The 23,883-nt window shown below is 41.3% G+C and overlaps 1 protein-coding gene across 4 annotated transcripts in view; it reads left to right on the forward strand.

Moving 5' to 3' along the window:
- The window catches only part of PLEKHG1 (pleckstrin homology and RhoGEF domain containing G1), a 248,853-nt gene that overhangs the window by 180,630 nt on the left and 44,340 nt on the right, over positions 1–23,883 (forward strand). For all 4 annotated transcript variants that reach the window (XM_027551841.1, XM_027551843.1, XM_027551842.1 and 1 more), the window contains 2 exons: positions 13,305–13,374; positions 21,484–21,530. In XM_027551841.1, the coding sequence (XP_027407642.1) occupies positions 13,305–13,374; positions 21,484–21,530 (117 nt within the window). The remainder of the gene's footprint in view (positions 1–13,304; positions 13,375–21,483; positions 21,531–23,883) is intronic.

The raw sequence follows: 23,883 nt of genomic DNA on the forward strand, positions 1-23,883 counted from the left end.
GAATGGCAACCCACTCCAGTATTCTTACTTGGAGAATCCCATGGACCAAGGATCCTGGCAGGCTACCGTCCATGGGGTTACAAAGAGTTGGACATGACTGAAGCAACTGAGCAATATAGCACAAAGTGACTTAGCTCACGTGCACACATAAAGCCTGCCTGGCCATGATGTTCCTATATTTGTGCATGATGAGTTTGTGTTTTTTAAAGAACTTTTCCATGCATGTTCATAAATGACAGTAATGTATGATTTCTTTCCTTATACTGTCTTTTTTCAGTTTTGGCATATTACTAGATTCAAATTGTTATCTCATGAAATATTCCAATATGAACTGTTTTGAAATACAATTGAGATTTCATTTTTGTTGTCTTTTTTGTAGCCAAATCTTTCTCTCATAATCCCTATGATAGCCTGGAAATTTAAGACTCTGTTTTGATGTCTGGAAGAAATTCCCAAATGGTCAGGAAACTAGCTCAGTCCAAAGAAACCACTTTCCCCAGTGTAACTTGTTACCTCAACTTCCAGAACTTTTTTTTTTTTTTCCTTAAGTGCATGTTAAAGAGATGTCGATAGTTTTTATACAGTGTCCCTCTCTTGAAATACAGAAGAGTTGTCTAGACTGTAATTTGAAAGTTTGAGGAAGTACGGACCATTTCTCTACATCAGAATTGTATTTTTAAATTATTTTTTAGTCAGAAAATCCCATGGGCGGAGGAGCCTGGTAGGCTGCAGTCCATGGGGTCGCTAAGAGTCCGACACAACTGAGCGGGTTCACTTTCACTTTGCACTTTCATGCATTGGAGAAGGACATGGCAACCCACTCCAGTGTTCTTGCCTGGAGAATCCCAGGGATGGGGAAGCCTGGTGGGCTGCCATCTATGGGGTCGCACAGAGTCGGACACGACTGAAGCGACTTAGCAGCCCCAGCACGATCATCTAAGCTCTCTTCTTTCCTCAAAAGATGAGAGGAGAATTTTCCTATTTCCTTCAACTCCTTCTCTCTCTTTTTTAAAATTTTATTTATTTATTTGACTACGCTGGGTCACTGTGTGCAGCTTTCTCTAGTTGCGGCGAGTGGGGGACTCCTCTTTAGTTACAGTGCGTGGGTTTCTCTTCGTGGCGACTTTTCTTGTTGTAGAGCTCGGGCTCTTGAGTCTGTGGGCTTCAGTAGTTGAAGCACACGAGCTTAGTTGCCCTGCAGCATATGGAATCTTCCCAGACCAGGATCTTCCCGAGATCAAACTTGAGTCCCCTGCATTGATAGGTGGATTATTAACTACTGGACCACCAGGAAACTACTACCCTTTCTTTTTATTGGGTATACCTATATTGAGTCACTGTTGCATGTCAAACACTAGGCTAAATCTGTTAATCTAAAGATGAATGACATTGTTGTGTAGCAGAGGCAGTAAGTCATATACCCAAGGAATGAACAAAACTTTACTTTGAGAACTCTGAAGAGCAAGGAATTGATTTTATCTGAGGGATCAGTGAAGGCATCCCAGAGCAAGTAACTTACGTCTTAAGAAAATATTTATTTGGGTCGTGCTTCTTTTCTCCTTTGAAATGTTGTTTAGAAAGCAAATCATGGGGTCAGTTCAGTTCAGTTCAGTCACTCAGTTGTGTCTGACTCTTTGTGACCCCATGGACTACAACACCCCAGGCTTCCCTGTCTATCACCAACTCCCAGAGCTTACTCAAACTCATGTCCATTGAGTCAGTGATGCAATTCAACTGTCTCATCCTCTGTCATCCCCTTCTCCTCCCACCCTCAATCTTTCCCAGCATCAGGGTCTGTTTCAATGAGTCTGCTCTTTTTGCATCAGGTGGCCAGAGTACTGGAGCTTCAGCATCAGTCCTTCCAATGAATATTCAGGACCGATCTCCTTTAGGATGGACTGGTTGGATCTCCTTGCAGTCCAAGGACTCTCAAGAGTCTTCTCCAACACCACAGTTCAAAAGCATCAATTCTTTGACACTCAGACTTCTTTATAGTCCAACTGTCACATCCATGCATGACCACTGGAAAAATCATAGCTTTGACTAGACAGACTTTGGTTGGCAGTCACGTCTCTGCTTTTTAATATGCTGTCTAGGTTGGTCATAACTTTTCTTCTAAGGATCAAGCGTCTTTTAATTTCATGGCAGAAGTCACCATCTACAGTGATTTTGGAGCCCCCCAAAATAAAGTCTGTCACTGTTTCCACTGTTTCCCCATCTCTTTGCCATGAAGTGATGGGACCAGATGCCATGATCTTAGTTTTCTGAATGTTGAGTTTTAAGCCAACTTTTTCACTCTTCTCTTTCACTTTCATCAAGAGACTCTTTAGTTCTTCACTTTCTGCCATAAGGGTGATGCCATCTGCATATCTGAGGTTATTGATATTTCTCCTGACAATCTTGATTCCAGCCTGTGCTTCTTCCGGCCCAGCGTTTCTCATGATGTACTCTGCATATAAGTTAAATAAGTAGGGTAACAATATACAGCCTTGATGCACTCCTTTCCTGATTTGGAACCAGTCTATTGTTCCATGTCCAGTTCTAACTGTTGCTTCTTGACCTCCATACAGGTTTCTCAAGAGGCAGGTCAGGTGGTCTGGTATTCCCATCTCTTGAAGAATTTTCCACAGTTAGTTGTGATCCACACAGTCAAAGGCTTTTCCGTAGTCAGTAAGGCAGAAGTAGATGTTCTTCTGGAACTCTGTTTTTTTTTTCTATGAACCAAAGAATGTTGGCAATTTGATCTCTGGTTCCTCTGCCTTTTCTAAATCCAGCTTGAACATCCCAAATCATGAGATACATACAACAATAAGTCAGGGCAAGGTGGGAGAAGTTACCTTTTATATTAATGCATTTTCATACCATCAAAATGTCTTCAACTATTGCCCAGTAGTAAAAATATATTTTTACCCATAAACTTTTTTCCAAGTAGACTTTTCAAGACCAGTGTTAGCATATCAGTGAATTTAATGGAGCATTTGATACTATTAACCTCACTCCATTTTCTGTCTCCTAATCCATATGTGCCTCTGTAAATACCAACTGACCTGCTTTGTTGGGTGGGAAAAGGAAATGGAGCATAGAGTCTATTGTAGACCAAAAGAGGAGAGGCCCCTTCGTGAATCTTTTTTTTTTTCTTTCTTGTTTTCTTATGTACTTATGATATACAATAAGTTCAGCCAAACAGAATATTTTTAAATAATTGCCCCAATATAGACAAACAATTCAAAGTGGGTATAATCCAGAAAGTTCTACACAAGGAGACATTTGTCCACACTTTACTGTTCAGGAGAAAATGCTATGGTATTATATTTTAGCTAACATATTTTTATTTCTTAAAACTACAGCACAGAATAAACATACAGCAAAACATCAAGCACAAAAAAAGAGTTAAGCTTGTACATTTTTGTAGACCAAAAGAGGAGAGGCCCCTTTGTGAATCTTGTTCAGTGGAAGGCAATAGAATCTGCAAGGTCTTATTACAATTCCTGAATTCAAGTACACATCAGTGAGAGAAAATCTTACAGAGAATATGTTCTGTAAAGGAGAACTGTGTTTCCTTTAACTGTCCATCCAAACAAGGAATATGAACTCTAGTAAGAAATAATATTTTCTTTTTTCATAATGCTATACAAAAGGGAGGAAATATTTGGAACAATTGCTGCAGGAAAAGGGAAAATACCCTAAATCTGATGGTAGAATGACTCTAATTTTAGCTCTGAGTACAAAACACAATTTGTGAGTCACTTCTTCCTGCTAATGTACTTGCAAAGCTGTTCATTAGTTTCACTGATGCAATGAAAAAGCTAGTCTCCACCCCATTACGCTGTAACTCTAGAAGGACAGCCTGTTTCTGGTCTTTATGGAGTCCTTGGTATCCCTCTTTCCATGGCCCCATCTCTGTTCCCATAGTACATGGTGTATTATTTTCTAGTTAGTTGCTTTCCATATCTCCCACACTCCCTGTTGTTCGCCAAACAGCAGCTGGTGGGTTCCTTTCTATACCACCCACAAAAACACACTATGTTCATTCTGTCCTTAGACTCATGACCAATTTCTAAAATGACTTTCTCTTCCAACCCTCCGCAAACTTAGATATCACCTCCTCAGAGAGCATTCTGTGACTGCTCCAGTGCTCCGTCACCCACCCACCCAGCCTCAGGCACATTCTGCTACACTGTCTTTATTTCCCTCATAACACGTTGTTGTTACTTAATTGCTGAGTCATGTTTGACTCTTTTGTGACCCCATGGACTGTAGCCCACCAGGCTCCTCTGTCCATGATATCCCAGGCAAGAATACTGGAGTGGGTTGCTGTTTCCTTCTCCAGGGGATCTTCCTGACCCGGGGATCAAACCCACATCTCCTGCATTGGCAGGCAGATTCTTCACCACTGAGCCACCAGCCTCTCATAACACGTAGTACAGTATTATATTCTGTTGTGTTTGTTTTGCTTTTCAGTAAAACCAACCCTTTGCCATTTTTCACATAAGCATTCTTAGTAAGCAATATTGTACTATGGTGTATGAGTTTCTACTGGCAAAGGAATAAAATTTATTTTTTCTTAATTTTTACTTTATTATAATAACAGCACTTAACATGAGATCTACCCTCTTAAATTTTTAAGCGTTCAATACTTCCCTTGTGGCTCAGACAGTAAAGAATCTGCCTGAAATGCAGGCGAGCTGGGTTCGATCCCTGGATAGGGAAGATTCCCTGGAGAAAGGAATGGCTACACACCTCAGTATTTTTCCCTGGAGAATCCCATGGTCAGAGGAGCCTGGAGAGCTATAGTCCATGGGGTTTCAGAGAGCCACTTTCACACACATGTTATTGTTAACTTAGATATTATGTTATAGCAGATCTCTAGAACCTATTCATCTGGTTTAGCTGAAACTTGATGCATCTTAGGTAATAGCTCATCCATTTACTCTTACCCCCAGCTGCTGGTAACCACCATTCTACTATCTGATGCTATGGGTGTGACTATTTTAGATTTCTAATATAAGTGGAATCATGCAGGATTTGTCCTTCTGTGACTGTTTTTTTTTTTTCCACTTGACATAATGCCAAGGTTCATCCATGTTGTCACAGAATTCCTTCTTTAAGACTGACATTTCACTGTATACATACACACACACACATATACATATATATACACACAAATACATATACATGCTTACCACATTTTCCTTATTCATCTTCATCCATTCATAGACATTTAAGTTGTATCCACATTTTGGCTGTTGTGAATACTTCTGCAACGAATGTGGTAGTGCTAACAGCTCTTCAAGATCCTGATTTCAATTTTTTATGTAAATACCCCAAGATTGGGCTTCCCTGGTGGCTCAGTTGGTAAAGAATCCTCCTGCAATGCAGGAGACCCAGGTTTGATTCCTGGGTGGGGATGATCCCCTGGAGAACGAAATGGCGATCCATTCCACTATTATTGCCTAGAAAATCCCATGTACAGAGGAGCCTCATGGGCTATAGTCCACAGGGTCACAAAGAGTAGGACACAGCTGACCATCTGAGCATAGCATAGCATACCGCAAGGTTGGATTGCTGGATCGTATATTAGTTCTACTCTTAATTTTTTGGAGAATCTCCATACTGCTTTCCATGGAGGCTGCACCATTTTGCATTCCTATCAGCAATGCATGAGGGTTCCAGTTCTTCACATCCTTGCCAACATTTGTTGTCTTTTGTTTTACGTTGTGTTCTTTATTTCTTCAGTTGTTAACATTCATCACTCCTGATCAGAACGTAAGTACGGTAGGACAGAGCTTTCGTCCATGTTCTTAACCCCATCTCCTCCTGCCTGTAATAGTCCTGACAAATGAGGCTTTCAGTAATGACCATGTTGAATGGAGCACTAACAGGGTGATCAGCCAGCTGTATCAGGATGGTTGCTCTGATGACAGGCGTGTGAAGGAAATCAGACTACTGACTCCTCACTGTTTCCATTATTTTGTAAAAGGGTTGTAAAGGAAAGCTGCCCAGATGACTCACACAAGGCCTCCCAGGTAGGCGCTAGCAGGTTGAAGACACCATAATGTGGAGACTAGCCCTCAGCTTTCTTGAGTCAATCTGAAAAATAAATTTTTCAATAGGTGTGTTTATAATAGTGTGGAACTGGGATTCACAAACCCTGATACTAAGCCTAGCTATGCCTATTAATTATTTGTTGTGTGACCTAAGGTAAGCAACCTCCCTTTTATGAGCCCTGGTTTGCTCATCTTAAAATTTGGGAGTAGGACTGGAAGGCATCTGAGCTCCTTCCCAGTTCTGCTTCTTGAGCAATGAATGCCATTCGTTTACAGGTGAGCTATACCAGAGTCTGGGTGGGTCCTCAAGACACTTTGTCCTACCAGGAGATCCAAGCTGGAGTTGAAATTAAAGCTCCAAGAGGAGCTTGATGAGCGTAACACTGAGAACAGAGGGAGTTAAATATTGTCAAGGAGTATTTCTGTTAAGCCTTGGAAGTATGAAAAATATGATGGATTCTGCTCAAAATTCTTCTCCCCTTAGAAACAGCAGAATATTGAAAGACCTGATTACATAACTTACATCCAGAGCACTCCATCCTCCAACAGTGGAAAACACTGGTCCAGATATATTGCCTTTTTAGCTGTTCTTTTTGTTTGACCTTTTATTTTACTTCATCCAGTATTTGGATCCCAGTGATGAAATTTCAGCTATCTTTAATTTAATCACAGCCATCCTTCTATAAAGGGCTTCCCTGTGGTTCAGGTGGTGAAGAATCTGCCTGCAATGCAGGAGACCTGGGTTCAATCCCTGGATTGGGAAGATGCTTTGCAGGAGGGCATGGCAACCCACTCCAGTATTCTTGTCTGGAGAATCCAGATGGACAGAGGAGCCTGGTGGGCTACAGTCCATGGGGTCACTAAGAGTCAGACACAACTGAGCAACTAAGCACATCCTTCCATAAAGGATATTGATAAAATGATCAGAACTATACATTCCAAACAAAAATAATCTTACAAATGGTATGTTTTGTGGAATATTACGGAAGAATGTTTGAAATTGGGTCTGTCCTAAAACCATGCATTGGTAAAAGTTCCTTTCAAAGTACAAGCTTGGTCAGTGGATTTCAATGTAGCAGGGTATAGGATTATATGGTTTCAGACGCCAGCAAACCTCTAAGAAACTACCACTTGTTGAGTTTCAGTGTTTTATCAAAGAAAGATATCCATAGAGGCTACTAAAATACTCCTACCTTTTCCGATGATATATTTGTGTGAGGCTGTTGAAATGCTGAGCAGACATGAGCAGCCATCTGTGTTCTATTAAGATAAGCATTAGAGATTTGCAAATTATAAAACAATACTACTCTTCTCACTAAATTTTGTTTTATAAAATCTATTTTTCACAAAAAAGTTACTTGTATTAACTTGTACTATATATATAATTACATAAATTGATCTTTTAAAAATTACATAGCAGCCTTAATTTCTAATAAGTATTGATATAATCCACATAAAGAATGTTTAAAAGGTAAGCAGGTCTTGACACCAAAATGTTTGAGAATCACTGGCTTGAGTAAGGAGCATGCTATGTAAAACTACACTTCTGTGCAGACCTTACGGCTGGATGGTAGTATCTTACCTTCAAAACTAGACTCTTCCTTCATTGGCAGGCAGCTGCTTTAACTGAGCCACCAGGGAAGCCCTACCTTCCAATAAGAAAGAACAAATGAAAATCCCCAGATATTTGGGGTGAACCACTAACATGAATGACAAAAGCCAAAATGATTAAAATGATTGTGGAGCAGAAAGCAAAGAGCAGGAAAGTTAAGTCCAAAATAACAATAGTCATCATTATCACCTCCTTATAAATATGAGAGCACTTTTGCACCCATAAAATAATAATAGAAACATAAGTACCCAAAGAACATGTAAACACACACACACACACTTTGAAGCTGAAGATCAGATAGTAGAGACGAAACAATTCAATAGAAGCGATAGAAAATAAAAGATGAAATCTGAGAAAACAGAACAATAAACAAGAAGATGAAAAATAGAGAAAAATGAGATAGTCTAGAGTATCTAATCTAATGGAGGGGAGGAAATATTAAAACTGTGATTCAAGAACAGAGGTTCCTTAGCTTTTTGGCCCCAGGATCTGACTTCCTTGGTGGCTCAGATGGTAAAGTATCTGCCTACAATGTGGGAGACCTGGGTTCGAACTCTGGGTCGAGAAGATCCTCTGGAGAAGGAAATGGCAACCCACGCCAGTACTCTTGCCTGGAAAATCCCATGAAAGGAGGAGCCTGGTGAGCTATAGTCTGTGAGGTCGCAAAGAGTAGGACACAACTGAGCGACTAAACTTTCACTTTCAGGATCTATATATGCTTAAAAATTCTAAGTGCCCCAAAAGCTTATTTTATTTATGATTTATGATGTTTCTATCTACCATAATAGAAATTAAAACTGTTGTTGTTGTTCAGTCACTCAGTCGTGTCTGACTCTTTGTGACCCCATGGACTGCAGCATGCCAGGCTTCCCTGTCCTTCACTATCTCTCAGAGCTTGCTCAAACTCATGTCCATTTAGTCAGTGATGCAACCCATCCATCTTGTCCTCTGTCATCCGCTTCTCCTCCCGCCTTCAATCTTTCCCAGCATCAAGGTCTGTTCCAATGAGTAAGCTCTTCATATCAGGTGGCCAAAGTATTGGAGCTTCAGCATCAGTCCTTCCAGTGAATATTCAGGACTGATTTCCTTTAGGATGGACCAGTTGGATCTCCTTGCAGGCCAAGGGACTCTCAAGAGTCTTCTCCAACACCACAGTTCAAAAGCACCAATTCTTTGGCACTCAGACTTCTTTATAGTCCAACTCTCACATCCATACATGACTACTGGTAAAACCATAGCTCTGACTAGACAGACCTTTTTTGGCAAAGTAATGTCTCTGCTTTTTAATATGCTGTCTAATTGATCATACCTTTTCTTCCAAGGATCAAGCATCTTTTAATTTCATGGCTGCAATCACCATATGCAGTGATTTTTCAGCCCAAGAAAATAAAGTCTGTCACTGTTTCCATTGTTTCCCCATCTTTTTGCCATGAAGTGATAGGACCAGATGCCATGATCTTAGTTTTCTGAATGTTGAGTTTTAGCCTGCTTTTTCACTCTCCTCTTTCACCTTCATCAAGAGGTTCTTATATTAAAACTGAGAAGTTATTAAAATATTAATGTGTTCAATAATAATAAATTCACAGATTTCTAGAAAAGCTTACTACTCTTCCCATTAACATTTTTTGCATGTTGGAATTGTTTTACATTACTGTTTGACTTACTGGAAGACAGCTGGATTCTCATATCTGCTTCTGCTTTCCATCTGTGATATCACAGGTCATGTAGCCTCTTGAAAGGCCACTGTACTCTCATGAGAGAATGAGGATAAAAAATCTGATAGAGTCAAGTATTTTATAAAATATATTGACCTTTTGGACTTCCTGAAGGGATCGTAAGAACCCAGGGAGCATTTTGAGAACTGATGATCAAGTTCAGTTCAGTTCAGTCACTCAGTCGTGTCAGACTCTTTGCGACCCCATGAATTGCAGCACACCAGGCCTCCCTGTCCATCACCAACTCCTGGAGTTTACCCAAACTCATGTCCATTGAGTTGGTGATGCCATCCAGCCATCTCATCCTCTGTCGTGCCCTTCTCCTCCTGCCCCCAATCCCTCCCAGCATCAGAGTCTTTTCCAATGATTCAACTCTTCACATCAGGTAGCCAAAGTATTGGAGTTTCAGCTTTAGCGTCAGTCCTTCCAAAGAACACCCAGGACTGATCTCCTTTAGGATGGACTGGTTGGATCTCTTGCAGTCCAAGGGACTCTCAAGAATCTTCTCCAACACCATAGTTCAAAAGTATCAATTCTTTGGGACTCAGCTTTCTTCACAGTCCAACTCTCACATCTGTACATGACTACTGGAAAAACCATAGCCTTGACTAGATGGACCTTTGTTGGCAAAGTCATGTCTCTGCTTTTCAATATGCTATCTAGGTTGGTCATAACTTTCCTTCCAAGGAGTAAGAGTCTTTTAATTTTATGGCTGCAATCACCATCTGCAGTGATTTTGGAGCCCCCCCAAAAATAAAGTCTGACACTGTTTCCACTGTTTCCCCATCTATTTCCCATGAAGTGATGGGACCAGATGCCATGATCTTCGTTTTCTGAATGTTGAGTTTTAAGCCAGCTTTTTCACTCTCCTCTTTCACCTTCATCAATAGGCTTCTCAGTTCCTCTTCACTTTCTGCCATAAGGGTGGTGTCATCTGCATATCTGAGGTTATTGGTATTTCTTTTGGCAATCTTGATTCCAGCTTGTTGTTCTTCCAGCCCAGTGTTTCTCATGATGTACTCTGCATAGAAGTTAAATAAACAGGGTGACAATATACAGCCTTGACATACTCCTTTTCCTATTTGGAACCAGTCTGTTGTTCCATGTCCAGTTCCAACTGTTGCTTCCTGACCTGCATACAGGTTTCTCAAGAGGCAGGTCAGGTGGTCTGGTATTCCCATCTCTTTCAGAATTTTCCACAGTTTGTTGTGATCCACACAGTCAAAGGCTTTGGCAGAGTCAATAAAGCAGAAGTAGATGTTTTTCTGGAACTCTCTTGCTTTTTCCATGATCCAGAGGATGTTGGCAATTTGATCTCTGGTTCCTCTGCCTTTTCTAAATCCAGCTTGAACATCTGGAAGTTCACACTTCACGTATTGCTGAAGCCTGGCTTGGAGAATTTTGAGCATTACTTTACTAGCGTGTGAGATGAGTGCAATTGTGAGGTAGTTTGAGCATTCTTTGGCATTGCCTTTCTTTGGGATTGGAATGAAAACTGACCTTTTCCAGTCCTGTGGCCACTGCTGAGTTTTCCAAATTTGCTGGCATATTGAGTGCAGCACTTTCACAGCATCATCTTTCAGGATTTGAAATAGCTCAACTGGAACTCCATCACCTCCACTAGCTTTGTTCATAGTGATGCTTTCTAAGGCCCACTTGACTTCACATTCCAGGATGTCTGGCTCTAGGTGAGTGATCACACCATCATGATTATCTGGGTCGTGAAGATCTTTTTTGTACAGTTCTTCTGTGTATTCTTGCCACCTCTTCTTAATATCTTCTGCTTCTGTTAGGTCCATACCATTTCTGTCCTTTATTGTGCCCATCTTTGCATGAAGTGTTCCCTTGGTATCTCTAATTTTCTTGAAGAGATCTCTAGTCTTTCCCATTCTGTTGTTTTCCTCTATTTCTTTGCATTGATCGCTGAGGAAGGCTTTCTTATCTCTTCTTGCTATTCTTTGGAACTCTGCATTCAGATGCTTATATCTTTCCCTTTCTCCTTTGCTTTTCGCTTCTCTTCTTTTCACAGCTATTTGTAAGGCCTCCCCAGACAGCCATTTTGCTTTTTTGCATTTCTTTTCCATGGGGATGGTCTTGATCCCTGTCTCCTGTACAATGTCACGAACCTCATTCCATAGCTCATCAGGCACTCTATCTATCAGATCTAGGCCCTTAAATCTATTTCTCACTTCCACTGTACAATCATAAGGGATTTGATTTAGGTCATACCTGAATGGTCTAGTGGTTTTCCCTACTTTCTTCAATTTCAGTCTGAATTTGGCAATAAGGAGTTCATGGTCTGAGCCACAGTCAGCTCCTGGTCTTGTTTTTATTGACTGTATAGAGCTTCTCCATCTTTGACTGCAAAGAATGTAATCAGTCTGATTTCGGTGTTGACCATCTGGTAATGTCCATATGTAGAGTCTTCTCTTGTGTTGTTGGAAGAGGGTGTTTGCTGTGACCAGTGCATTTTCTTGGCAAAACTCTATTAGTCTTTGCCCTGCTTCATTTCGTATTCCAAGGCCAAATTTGCCTGTTACTCCAGGTGTTTCTTGACTTCCTACTTTTGCATTTTAGTCCCCTATAATGAAAAGGACATCTTTTTGGGGTGTTAGTTCTAAAAGGTCTTGTAGGTCTTCATAGAACCGTTCAACTTCAGCTTCTTCAGCATTACTGGTTGGGGCATAGACTTGGATTACTGTGATATTGAATGGTTTGCATTGGAAACAAACGGAGATCATTCTGTCGTTTTTGAGATTGCATCCAAGTACTGCATTTCAAACTCTTTTGAAAGTGACGGCTACTCCATTTCTTCTGAGGGATTCCTGCCCGCAGTAGTAGATATAATGGTCATCTGAGTTAAATTCACCCATTCCAGTCCATTTGAGTTCGCTGATTCCTAGAATGTCGACATCCACTCTCGTCATCTCCTGTTTGACCACTTCCAATTTGCCTTGATTCATGGACCTGACATTCCAGGTTCCTATGCAATATTGCTCTTTACAGCATCAGACCTTGCTTCTATCACCAGTCACATCCACAACTGGGTATTGTTTTTGCTTTGGCTCCATCCCTTCATTCTTTCTGGAGTTATTTCTCCACTGATCTCCAGTAGCATATTGGGTACCTACTGACCTGGAGAGTTCCTCTTTCAGTATCCCATCATTTTGCCTTTTCATACTGTTCATGGGGTTCTCAAAACAAGAATACTGAAGTTGTTTGCCATTCCCTTCTCCAGTGGACCACATTCTGTCAGACTCTTCACCATGACCTGCCCATCTTGGGTGGCCCCACAGGCATGGCTTAGTTTCATTGAGGGCATCAGAGGACAGACACACTGAAACCATACTCACAGAAAACTAGTCATTCAGTTACTTACTTAATGAATCATTAAAAATAAATAATACAGATTTTCATGTGAGGAAAGAGATTTCCTCCCCTGGCATATTTTTCCTTTAGAGCACTATCTCTGTTTATAATTTTCTGTTTATCAGTGTGATTTTTCACTGCATGTCTGACTCTTCAGTGGATTCCAAGCTCCAAGAGACCATAATCTCACTTGGCTCATTGGTGTTTTTGTTCTTAGTGCTTTGTATGCTGTCTGGTACCTGGAAAGCTATGAGACGAATAAGTAAGTGTGTGTGAACATGTGTGCAGATTTTAACAAATGTCAGGCAGACTGAAATGTTGAGTAGGACCTATCTCTGGGTGGGAAGTTGCAGGTCAGACCTATGTTTACCCCTCTGGTCCTCCATGACCTCAGGCAAGCCACTTATCTAAGCCTTGGATGTAATGATAAGACCTCAGATATCCAATTAAATGGTTCCTTATATGCCATGTAAATGTTTAAACTTCTAAGTTATTTAAAATATCCTCAACCCTCAGACCACAGCCTAATACGTTCTTTTTTTTTCTCCTTTTTTTTTTTAGTGAACTTCTGCAAGAGTTGGAAAACTGTGAAAATGATCCTGTGGCCATAGCAGAGTGCTTTGTGTCCAAGGTAAGCAGGGTTCATCTCTCTGAGCCAACCAAGACAGAGACAGAGACACACTGTTTTCATTGTAAAGTTAAGATGACCGATGTGTTCCATACTGGATGAAGTTCACCACTAATCTCTCTCACTCTGAGGGTTTTTTCTTCCCACTAGCCAGGGGAAAAAAAATTCAGTTCCCAGTAAGTTGTGTGTGTAATTGTGTAGTCACTTCAGTTGTGTCCAACTCTTTGCAACCCTGTGGACCGTAGGCCCCCAGGCTCTTCTGTCCATGGGATTCTCCAGGCAAGAATACTGGAGTGGATTTCCATTCCCTTCTCTAGAGGATCTTCCCGAGCCAGGGATGGAACCCACATCTCTTACGTCTCCTGCATTGGCAGGCGGGTTCTTTACCACTAGAGCCACCTGGGAAGCCCAATACCTTAGCAGTTGTTTTAGAAATTGTGTAATAAATAAGTGATGCTACATATCTGTCCTAAGAAAGACTTTAAGCTTGGAAAGAGGAGAGTCCAGAATAGAAGAATGTTAGAAAAATATGTACATATAAAATATGATTAGATCAGTTATAAAAATCTGTAAGAATAGAAATACTTTACATATGTATAAATATATGTATTTAATATACTGCCATATACATATGTATGTATACATAGTTAGATATATATAGATAAACAATATATGCATATATATGGCACTAGCTTACTCATTTAGTGGAAAAACAGACCAGAATGATCTCCTGCCTCTTAAATATGCCCTTTAATTCTCCTACTTTCTTCTTAAGTCTCACTGATGGCTTAGAAAAAATGCAAGGAGAGGATTTGAATTTTAGAGCTTAAATGACAGTCAGTTTATATTCTGTACCCAGGTAAGAGAATTCTGAAACATATAAGGGAATCCTTTACAACATTACTTTCTTGATGTCCTACTGTAAATAGAATCTTATCTTACATTTCTCTAAAAATTCAGCAGCTTTTGTTTGGAAAACCTCTAGCAGAAATTGTTTTTCCAGCAAAACTTCATGTGATTTTTACAGTTGTGGTTTCAAATGTACAAAGGTTGATGCAAAGTTCATGATGGCACTTTTGGGTCAACTGAGAGTTAGCACCTCATTTAGAGTCTCGGAGGCCAGTGTGAGCTTGGAGAGGTCCTCCCAGCCTGACCGGGTTCCGGGGTTATTCCACAAGGTTATTTCTGATGATCCAGTGGTTTTGAATCCAAACATAACACTCTTGGTTCTACTCAAGTGGGGCTCCTTAAAGGCCATTGATGGACTTATATATAAAACACTCCTGACTTTGTGGGTGGCAGTGTATGTGTTAACATACAAAATGTTTGTGCATACACGCTTACACACACAATTCTTCTCACAAGTGGCCTGTGTCACAGTGAAGGGTAAGAATTTGGAAAAGAGAAGGAAAATGAAAGAGGGAGAAATGGGCAAAAGATAACGCTGAGTATATCAAAGAAACTGTGTTAGAATAACCACAGTGAATAAACAACAAGAAGCTTTCGGAAACATCGGGGCTTTTCTGGTAACTGTAATCACAAGTTGATTAAAGACGGTCCAGCATATGCTTAGCTCTGGCTCAATTATTCACATAAAAGTTTGTTTATGCGCCAGGTTGCCAACTCCCAAATCTGATTTCTTGTTGCGATATTGCCAAGTTTAATTGGAAGACTGATTGCAGCACTCCACACTCCTGTGTGTGAGCAGGGAATAGTGAGGGGGTGTGTGTGGGTCTGGCACAGCCTGCTTCTCACTCAGCACCCTGAAATTTAGAAGATGTTACACTTTGTGAAACATAAGCAGCTGCTCACCTCTGGGGAGGAGTGGAAAATTGCTTTAATTGAAGGGCCGTTAATGAAAGAGGTGAAGCTGGCGGTTGCCGTCTGCTTTTATCTGAGTCACTGGGGCTTACATGGAGAGTCAACTTTGACCTTGCTTTTGTGTATGGCTAGGCGACAGAAATCCCTCCCGACAGGAGGAGAACACAGCCCTTCTTACCTGCTGCCCAGAAAAGAACAACAAAGCGCTGCAGAAGCCACTCTCAGGAGGGGTGAAAGTCCCCGCCAGGCAGGCCGGGCTCTCGCCCACCAAGCGCTCGCCTGCTCTTAGGGCTCTGGAAACACCTGGAACGGGTTTCCGCGGTTTCCTGCCTTCACCTCCACTCTCATTTCCGTCACTTAGCTTGACTGTCAGCCAGGCTGACCCTGGGTGACATTTAGGAGGGAAGTTTGTCTTCGGAGGCCCAACTTCCCTTAACCGCCTCCTTTCACCTGATGCGTGGCCCCCTCCTCATTGGAGCCTGTCTCCTTTCAGTGCCCAGGCCTGTGTGTGTGCACACACACATGCACAGACACACATATGCACACATACACACACACACACACACACGAGCCACTTGTTTAAATTATCCTCAGGAAACTGCTGGTATCAGATAATAGGTATGATTGGAGTCTATTCAAGTCAGTGTTGTGGGCTTCCCGAATGGCGCTAGGGATAAAGAACCCCCTACCAATGCAGGAGACATAAGAGACACAGGTTCGACCCCTAGGTCCGGGAGATCCCCTGGAGGAGGGTATGGCAACCCACTCCAGTATTCTTGCCTGCAGAATCCCATGGACAGAGGAGCCCGGTGGGCTATAGTCCATGGGGTCACAAAGAGTCAGACATGCCTGAACGACTTAGCATGCACACACACGAATCAGTGTCTCCTTACAGAGTAAGCCTTTCTCAGTAGTGTCCTGTGAAAACTGCTCAGTCATCAGTGTGTGTGTGTGTGTGTGTGTGTGTGTGTGTGTGTGTGAAAAGTAGAGGGAGGGAGAAAGATGGAGTGGGGAGACATTAACATTATGGCAGAAGAAACCCTAAAGTCATACAGATTTCTATTCTCTGATTATTCATTCAGGAAACGTTCAAACACCCTTTGTGTTCAATTGGCCCTGATGGCTATATTTTGGTTCTTTCATAATTAAATGTCTTATTTTGACATCATCACTAATTGCAACTTGAAAGTGTTAAACAACCAGAAAAAGATATCTGGTTTTATATAATTTTCTCTCATTGCCTTCTTTCTCCCTAAATACTTCTGAAAAGGATTTGAGTGCATATATCATAAGAAATAGTTATTCAGGGATTAACTAAGTAGGAGTTATTGACTTTTGTGTAAAGCCATTATTTAACTGTCCACAGGGCTTATAAATTCAAGATCAAATATGCATTTGGTTCTATATTAAGAATATATAAGTGATTTAAATTGAAACTGCCTAATTTAAGACAGAAGCAGAGCCATGATGTCACAGAATGCCCCAAAACTCAGTTGTGCAGAGAAGCCTTGAGGTGCTTTTAGGGTAGCTCACGTAGATGATGTAATTTAGAATGTTTCTATTGAGGCCATTGTGTTTGGTATTTCATATGATGCTAAGTTTAAGGAAATCAGCCAAATAGCTGTTCAACCCCATACTGAGTGCGGCAGGAGGCAGGAACAAAGCAAGAAAGTGTGAGAGTGTGAGTACACCCAGAGAAGGGCTCCAGGGACTTCCCTGGTGGTCCAGTGGTTAAGACTCCACACTCTGTGCATCCATGGCGGGGGAATACAGCTCACTCCCAGACCAAAGGATAGAAGGAGAGGGGGACACTCCAGTCTGATGTTCATTTCCTGGAAGACCTTGGGCAAGTCACTGTGCCTGCCTTATCCCTGGGGAAAGTGGAACACTCCAGTGCCTTCAGGAGCTAAGCTGATGAACACAGCGCGTGAATGGGCCCAGGCAGAGGCCAGAGCGTCAAGGTACTTGTGTCTTGGGGACAGAAGTGTTATGTGAAACTGTAGGCCTAGGGCCTGTGGATCTAATACTTTTTTAAGAGAAGCCAGAAATAAAAAAATTTTTATCTTCTAATTTTTAGAATTTGGCAACTTAGTCTTTTTTTAATATTATGCTTAAAACTTTGGCAGCATACTATGTTGGCAAGGCCATGGGGAAACAGACACTCCTTTAATTGTGGGAAAACAAAGTAGACCCTGTGGAGGGGAATTTGGCTATGTCTAGGAAAAGTACATCTGAATTCACCCTTCATTCCAGCGATCCTACTTCCAGAAATCTATTCTAAAGATATAGTGACAAAATCTCAACAAAGGTGATGTTATACTTTATAGTACTAATTGTTACAATTTATAAATCTATATAAGGTACACGCATGCATGTGTGTGTGCTCAATTGTGTCTCACTCTTTGCGACCCCATGGATGTAGCCCACCAGGCTGCTCTGTCAATGGGATTTTTCAGGCAAGAATACTGGAGTGGGTCGCCATTGCCTTCTCCAGGCGACCTTCCTGACCCAGGGTCAAACCTGCATCTCCTGCATTGGCAGGCGGATTCTTTACTGCTGAGCCACCTATAGAAATATGCAATACATGGAAACAGCCCAAATGTTCATGAACAAAACCTGGTTGAATAAACTGTGGCATATCCACATAATAAAGTAGTACAAAGCAGTAAAAGCAAATAAAGAATATTGCTATATACTCCTAGAAAGGGGATGGGGTGGGGAGTCTAGCACTGTGGTTCTCAGAGTGTGGTCTCTGGACCACATCATATAGGAACTTGTTAGAAAGCAGATTCTCAGGCCCTACCCAGACCTACCAAATCAGAAACTCTGGAGGGTGCAACACAATAATCTGTGTTTTAATAAGCCCTCAAGGTAATTCTAATGCTCAAGTTTGAGAATCACTGACATAACTCGCTTTTATTTATCTAGAAATGGGGAAGGTTATACTTATATTTCAATGTGTATGTTTAAAAAAAATTTTAAAAGATAAACTGTAAGATTAGAAGTTGGTTCCTGAGGGGAAAGACAGGGAATGGACTAGAATGAGAAAGCATAGAAGCCAGATTTCTCTAATTGTGCATTTCTTTGGAGAGTTGACTTTGAAACCACGTATTTATTTTACATAATTATAAGACAAAGTTAAAGTTTAAAACAGCCTTCAAAAAATGAAAGCAGATTGAAACAATGAACCTAACTGTGAATCCAGTTTGTAGCCTGACCAGGCAGAGGAAATGTCAATCAATTAAAAAATATGCTATGGGCAAAATACAGCAAATACATCCTTAACTGTTTTCAGTAATTATATCATATATGAAGGTTTCAGTATTGTTATTCCAAAATTGTGTGTATTGTGGGATAAAGCAAATGAATATTCACAGCTGTGTCATTGAGAACTGGAATTGGCAAGAGAAAGAAAATACAGATTAAGAATGAGGCTAATTAGAAACACTCTAGTCCTGAATCTGAATTGCAAGAATTAGCATGAACTAAGCATGTGTTTTTGGAAAAGGCAATGGCACCCCACTCCAGTACTCTTGCCTGGAAAACCCCATGGATGGAGGAGCCTGGTGGGCTACAGTCCATGGGGTCGAGAAGAGTCGGACACAACTGAACAACTTCACTTTCACTTTTCACTTTTCTGCACTGGAGAAGGAAATGGCAACCCACTCCAGTATGCTTGCCTGGAGAATCCCAGGGACGGGAGCCTGGTGGGCCACCATCTATGGGGTCGCATAGAGTCGGACACGACTGACGTGACTTAGCAGCAGCAGCAGCAACAGCAGCAGCCAGTACTCTTGCCTGGAAAATCTGAATTGCAAGAATTAGCATGAACTAAGCATGTGTTTTTGGAAAAGGCAATGACAACCCACTCCAGTATTCTTGCCTGGAGAATCCCAGGGACAGGGGAGCCTGGTGGGCTGCCGTCTATGGGGTCGCACAGAGTCAGACACAACTGAAGTGACTTAGCAGCAGCAGCCACAGCAAGCATGTGTTTTAGCTTTAGAAACACCATATTTCTAGCTCTGTCCACTGAGAAGGCCTAGAAATAATAATTAACCTGGTAGCAAGAGCATCGCTAACGCTCAGATTGTGGTTTCCACATACTGTTGCCTACGTGAAGGAATCCGGGCTCCATGGAGAACAAGTGTGGGAGGGAAATGTGCAAGAGGATCTGAAACATCTTGTCACCCCAGAAAGCAAGGAGCTACTGGAGGCTGTAAGTCAGGTCACAGATACTCAAGAAGAGGCTCCTGTTGGCCAAAGATGGGATCGTTTGAGCATCAATAAAAAGATAGCTAACTAAAGACAACTGAAAGTCATGAAATATGTTTATATTCATGAAATCCACAGTGATGTTAAAAAACTCAAGTCCTTTCAGGATGTTAGAGCGCCGATGCATTATTTTGAAAATTAAGGAAAGGAATCAAGCATTTATTTATCCTGTCTTTCCCATACAAACCACAAACTGCAGGGTAACTAATCTAAGGCAGTTCCTTTCCTGGAAAAAAATCTGGCTAATAAATGAAGAAAGAATAGTAGAATTGGAAATATCGCCATTTTGCAGCCCTTCATGAATTAAAAGGCCTAAGCAGTAATTACCAATGATTATTAACATCATAGAAAGAAACAACCAGCTCCTATGCCTCTCAATTTAAGCACAATCCAGTCTATGATGTACTTGGGCCAAATTATGGAACCTAAATCCAGTCAAGCCTCTTCTAAACCACAAGGAGCGTGGAAGACAGAGGAATATAGTAAAGAAAGCCTTAGGGACGTGATCAGCAAAACTGAGACTGCAGGAGACCACAGGACAAATCATCTGGCTCCTTCAACTTAATTGCAGGGGGGAAATAAGGGGGAATTTATAGATTAGAAGGGACTTAGATATCAGTATCAAGTTGCTGTGTGTGGATGTTGTTTGGAATACAGAACAAACAGCAAACTATAATTTTTAAAAAGAAAAAATAGGAATAGTGATAATCAACCCTCGTGATATTACAGAATTATTTATTTACATTTTATTGAAGTAAAGTTGGTTTATAATGTCTTTAATTTCTGCTATATGGCAAAGTGACTCAGTTTTTTTATACATATATATATATATTTCTTTCCATGTTCTTTTCCATTATGGTTCATCACAGGATACTGAATATAATCCCCTATGCTATACAGTAGATATATACTACTATATATATTGCTGTTCATCCATCCTATATGTATAATAGTTTGCATCTGCTAATCCCAACCTCCCAGTCCTTCCCATGGAATTATTTAAAGATGATAATAGCATTGTGGTGATGTTTCCTTTTAAAGTCCTCATGTTAAAGATATAAACTCAAGTATTTACAAGTAAGTGAAATGATATTATGTCTAGAATTTGTTGATGAGGGAACCTGGAATCAATTTGTTGATAAGGGAACCATAGCAAAAGGCAAGAAGCCCCCATTAGTTAGCCAAACATTTAATGCATTTGAGGCATTGCTGCTGTGCTAGATGTACAGATGAGTAGACTTGGATCCTGCTCTCAAATAATTTTCAGCTTCATAGGAGAGAGGGGCATTCATTAGTTCAAAAAACATTATATGCCAGGCAAGCACTCTATGGCCCCTCTCCTGCAGGAACTCACGGTGTAGAGTGGCAGACAGATGCACAAAAAATGTCATGCTCATTTGGCAAATGCTGTAAGATAAGTTGGTACTGAGTGTTGTGGGACCCTAAAGTAGGAGCAATTGGCTCAGTCCAAGAACTCAAGAAAGTCCCCTGAGAGGAAATAAAGCCTCAGTTCAATGTCAAAAGGTGCCTAATGGCTATCCAGTGAAAAAGGTGGGAGAGACCATGGATGGAGGAAGCTGCACACACAGGGCTTGAAAGTATTCTCTTGCACATACTTCCAATATGTTCTGACCACATAATATTTAAATTATCTGCTTATATTTCTCTCTCACCCTGCAAATGCCCCAGAGGACCATGAACACCTAGGAACAAAAACCCTGTTATCTTCCTCTTCCTATTTGCCTTCAGATTCATCTAACATAGCAGATGCTCAATAAGTATTTAATGATCTCAAATGAGTCCAAGTGCATGTGGATTCTAGGTATAAACGAAGGTAGTTAAAATGGCACGAATGGATTGCCACAGGGACTCAGAAGACAGGCCAAGATGGTTAGAGAAACAACTTTTAAAACAACACCCTTTAAAGGATGAATGATATATCTTTTGTTTTTCATTGAATGTTCATGGCTCTACTCTTTTTTTTTTTTAGCCTATTACATCTCTCTTGTTTCCTTGCAGAGTGAAGAGTTCCACATTTATACCCAGTATTGCACGAACTATCCAAGGTACGCCTGGTGAATGTGTGGGAATACTTTTGCTTACCTTCATGTTGCTTGAAGTCGGTCAAAGCAGTATATGTGATCAGTGGGCACTATGTGCCTGGCGCTGTGCTGAATACTGTGGGAAAACTGCAGAAATGCCGAGAACGGATCACAGGGGTATCCTGATACTGATCCATTCAGGCCTAGGGACTACCCAGCAGAGCCTGTACAGGGGAAAATTGTGAATGACCTTGAAGGAGGCCAAAAAGATTGTTAGGTGTCCTCCACTGGACTCCTAGAAGTGTTTGGCTAGAAGAAGGCTTACCTATTAACCCTTTTGTATGTGTGCTGTGTTTTGAAGAATGTGGGATGCCCTGCTAATGAGTTTATATAATCTATCTGGGGATAAAATAGGTTATATTTTTGCTATGTAAGTTTTAGAAGCTATGCAAGTTTTATGGAGCTCAGAGAAGGGAATGATCATGATAAGCTTCCTACCTGGACCATCGATTCAGATTCACTTACACCAGAGGTGCTGGCAGGAGGGCCGTTGAAGGAGCAGCCTCAGTGATCATTCAGTAAGGGAATCAGGTCTAAGACCATGACTCACTCTGCTGGAAATCTTTTTTTCTCCAAAGGACATGTATTGAGCACTTATTAATTTCAAGTGCTGCTCTTGATGCTATAAATACAAAATGTGGTTGAATTTCATTTTCCCAGCAATCTAGAGATGTTAAGGGATTAAAGAAAAGAAGAACATACAGACAGCACAGGGCCTGGCCCTGGTAAGTCCTCCAGAAGTGCTTGTTCATCACCATCCCTGTCCCATCCCCACTGCATGGATGAAATCATCAAGCCTTCAGTAGGTTTATTGAATTTACAGGAGTCACACAGCTGACAAGTGAGCGAACCCAGCTGAGATTCAAACCAGCGTTGGTCTGGCCTCAGATCTCATGCTGCTACATCCTTGTAGAATTTCTGAAGCTTTGTGATTCCCTCTGCCCCGTACCTTTCTACTGTCTGTCTGCCCATGACTAGCAGGACTAGCGTTGTTATGTTAGACATGAACCAGGAAGAGAGCTCAGGGTACTTTTATCTACTCTGTAGCCAGTCTTGGTATGGACATGTCCTTAAGGATAAAGTGGGTGCTGGGGTCCACCTCGAAGAGAAGCCAGCAGGCTGAACCCCTCATGCCACTGTGGTCAGGAAGAGCAAGTGGGTCATTCCTGCCTGGGGGTGGCCCTAGAAAGCCAGTGTGGATTAAAGGATGTGAAGCCAGAGGCTTGGGCTTACCGGTGGCAAAACTCTTTCCATTGGAGGGTTTTCACCTCCTCCTCTAAATACTGGTCTGCATATTGTGCTGTGGTGGTTTATTTGGTTGGTGGCCAGGCATGTTTTTCCCAGGTTTCTCTGAAAACAAAATAAAACCCCACATGTATATTAGTACATTTATCCATCTCCTTATCTGTAGACCCACCCACACTTTACACAGTTTCACTAACACAATGCTCTCCTAAAACATTTGTTGCCATCTCTCTGCTAAAGATAATCAGGAGATTGTAGGATGCCCCAACTAAATCTGTGGTCCTTATGCCAAAAGCCAGCATTATAGCACACCCTGATGCAGAGAAATCACAGAATCAGGCCTCAACTTCTCCTTAGACCTTCCTCCTGAGAGAAATGGAAAACCTTTCCAACTCTGAAGAAGCAGCAGAGCCCTGGACCCAGTATCGGGAGCCAGATGCTAGAGTGGCTTGTGTGGAGGATTATGTCTGTGTAAATTTCAATATAAACATGTCATTTGAAGAAATATCTTCTGAATATTTAGTTTTGGAGGTTTATATTAAGAAGATTTTTCTAACTTCGTAATAAGAATGGAGAGTGCAAAATGAAAGCAACTTTTATAAACTTGGCTGCTTCAGGGTCGGCGACAGTCATTTGTGCAAGGACATTTTTGAGGGCCTGTCCTTCATGGAGCACAAGTCCACATTCAGTGTACACTGGCAGGAGATAGGAACTAATATCCCTTGCCTTCAAGCAGTTCATTTTCTTTTGAGGGTCAGAACTGAACCAAATGCAATAGTGAAACAGCCATCAGGAAAGATCAAATCAGTGAATATAAGTCAACGCAGAACCACCTCAATCATGTGTAACAGAGGCTAAAGATGCATGAGATAAAGGAGGAGAAGTCAGGACAGTTTCCTGGAGGAAGTGTTTTGTATTTTGGATCTGACTTTAAAGAAGGAAAGAAACATGTTAGCAGGGAGATGCTCCCAGGCCCTCTCAGTGAAGTGGGTACATCTGAGTCTTGCCCAGTTGTGTGGTTTTCATGTTCATAGGAAAAGATTTTCTCTCGTCCCCCTCCTAACCCTTTGCT

Source organism: Bos indicus x Bos taurus, chromosome 9 (assembly GCF_003369695.1).
Source record: "Bos indicus x Bos taurus breed Angus x Brahman F1 hybrid chromosome 9, Bos_hybrid_MaternalHap_v2.0, whole genome shotgun sequence".
Lineage (NCBI taxonomy): Eukaryota > Metazoa > Chordata > Mammalia > Artiodactyla > Bovidae > Bos > Bos indicus x Bos taurus.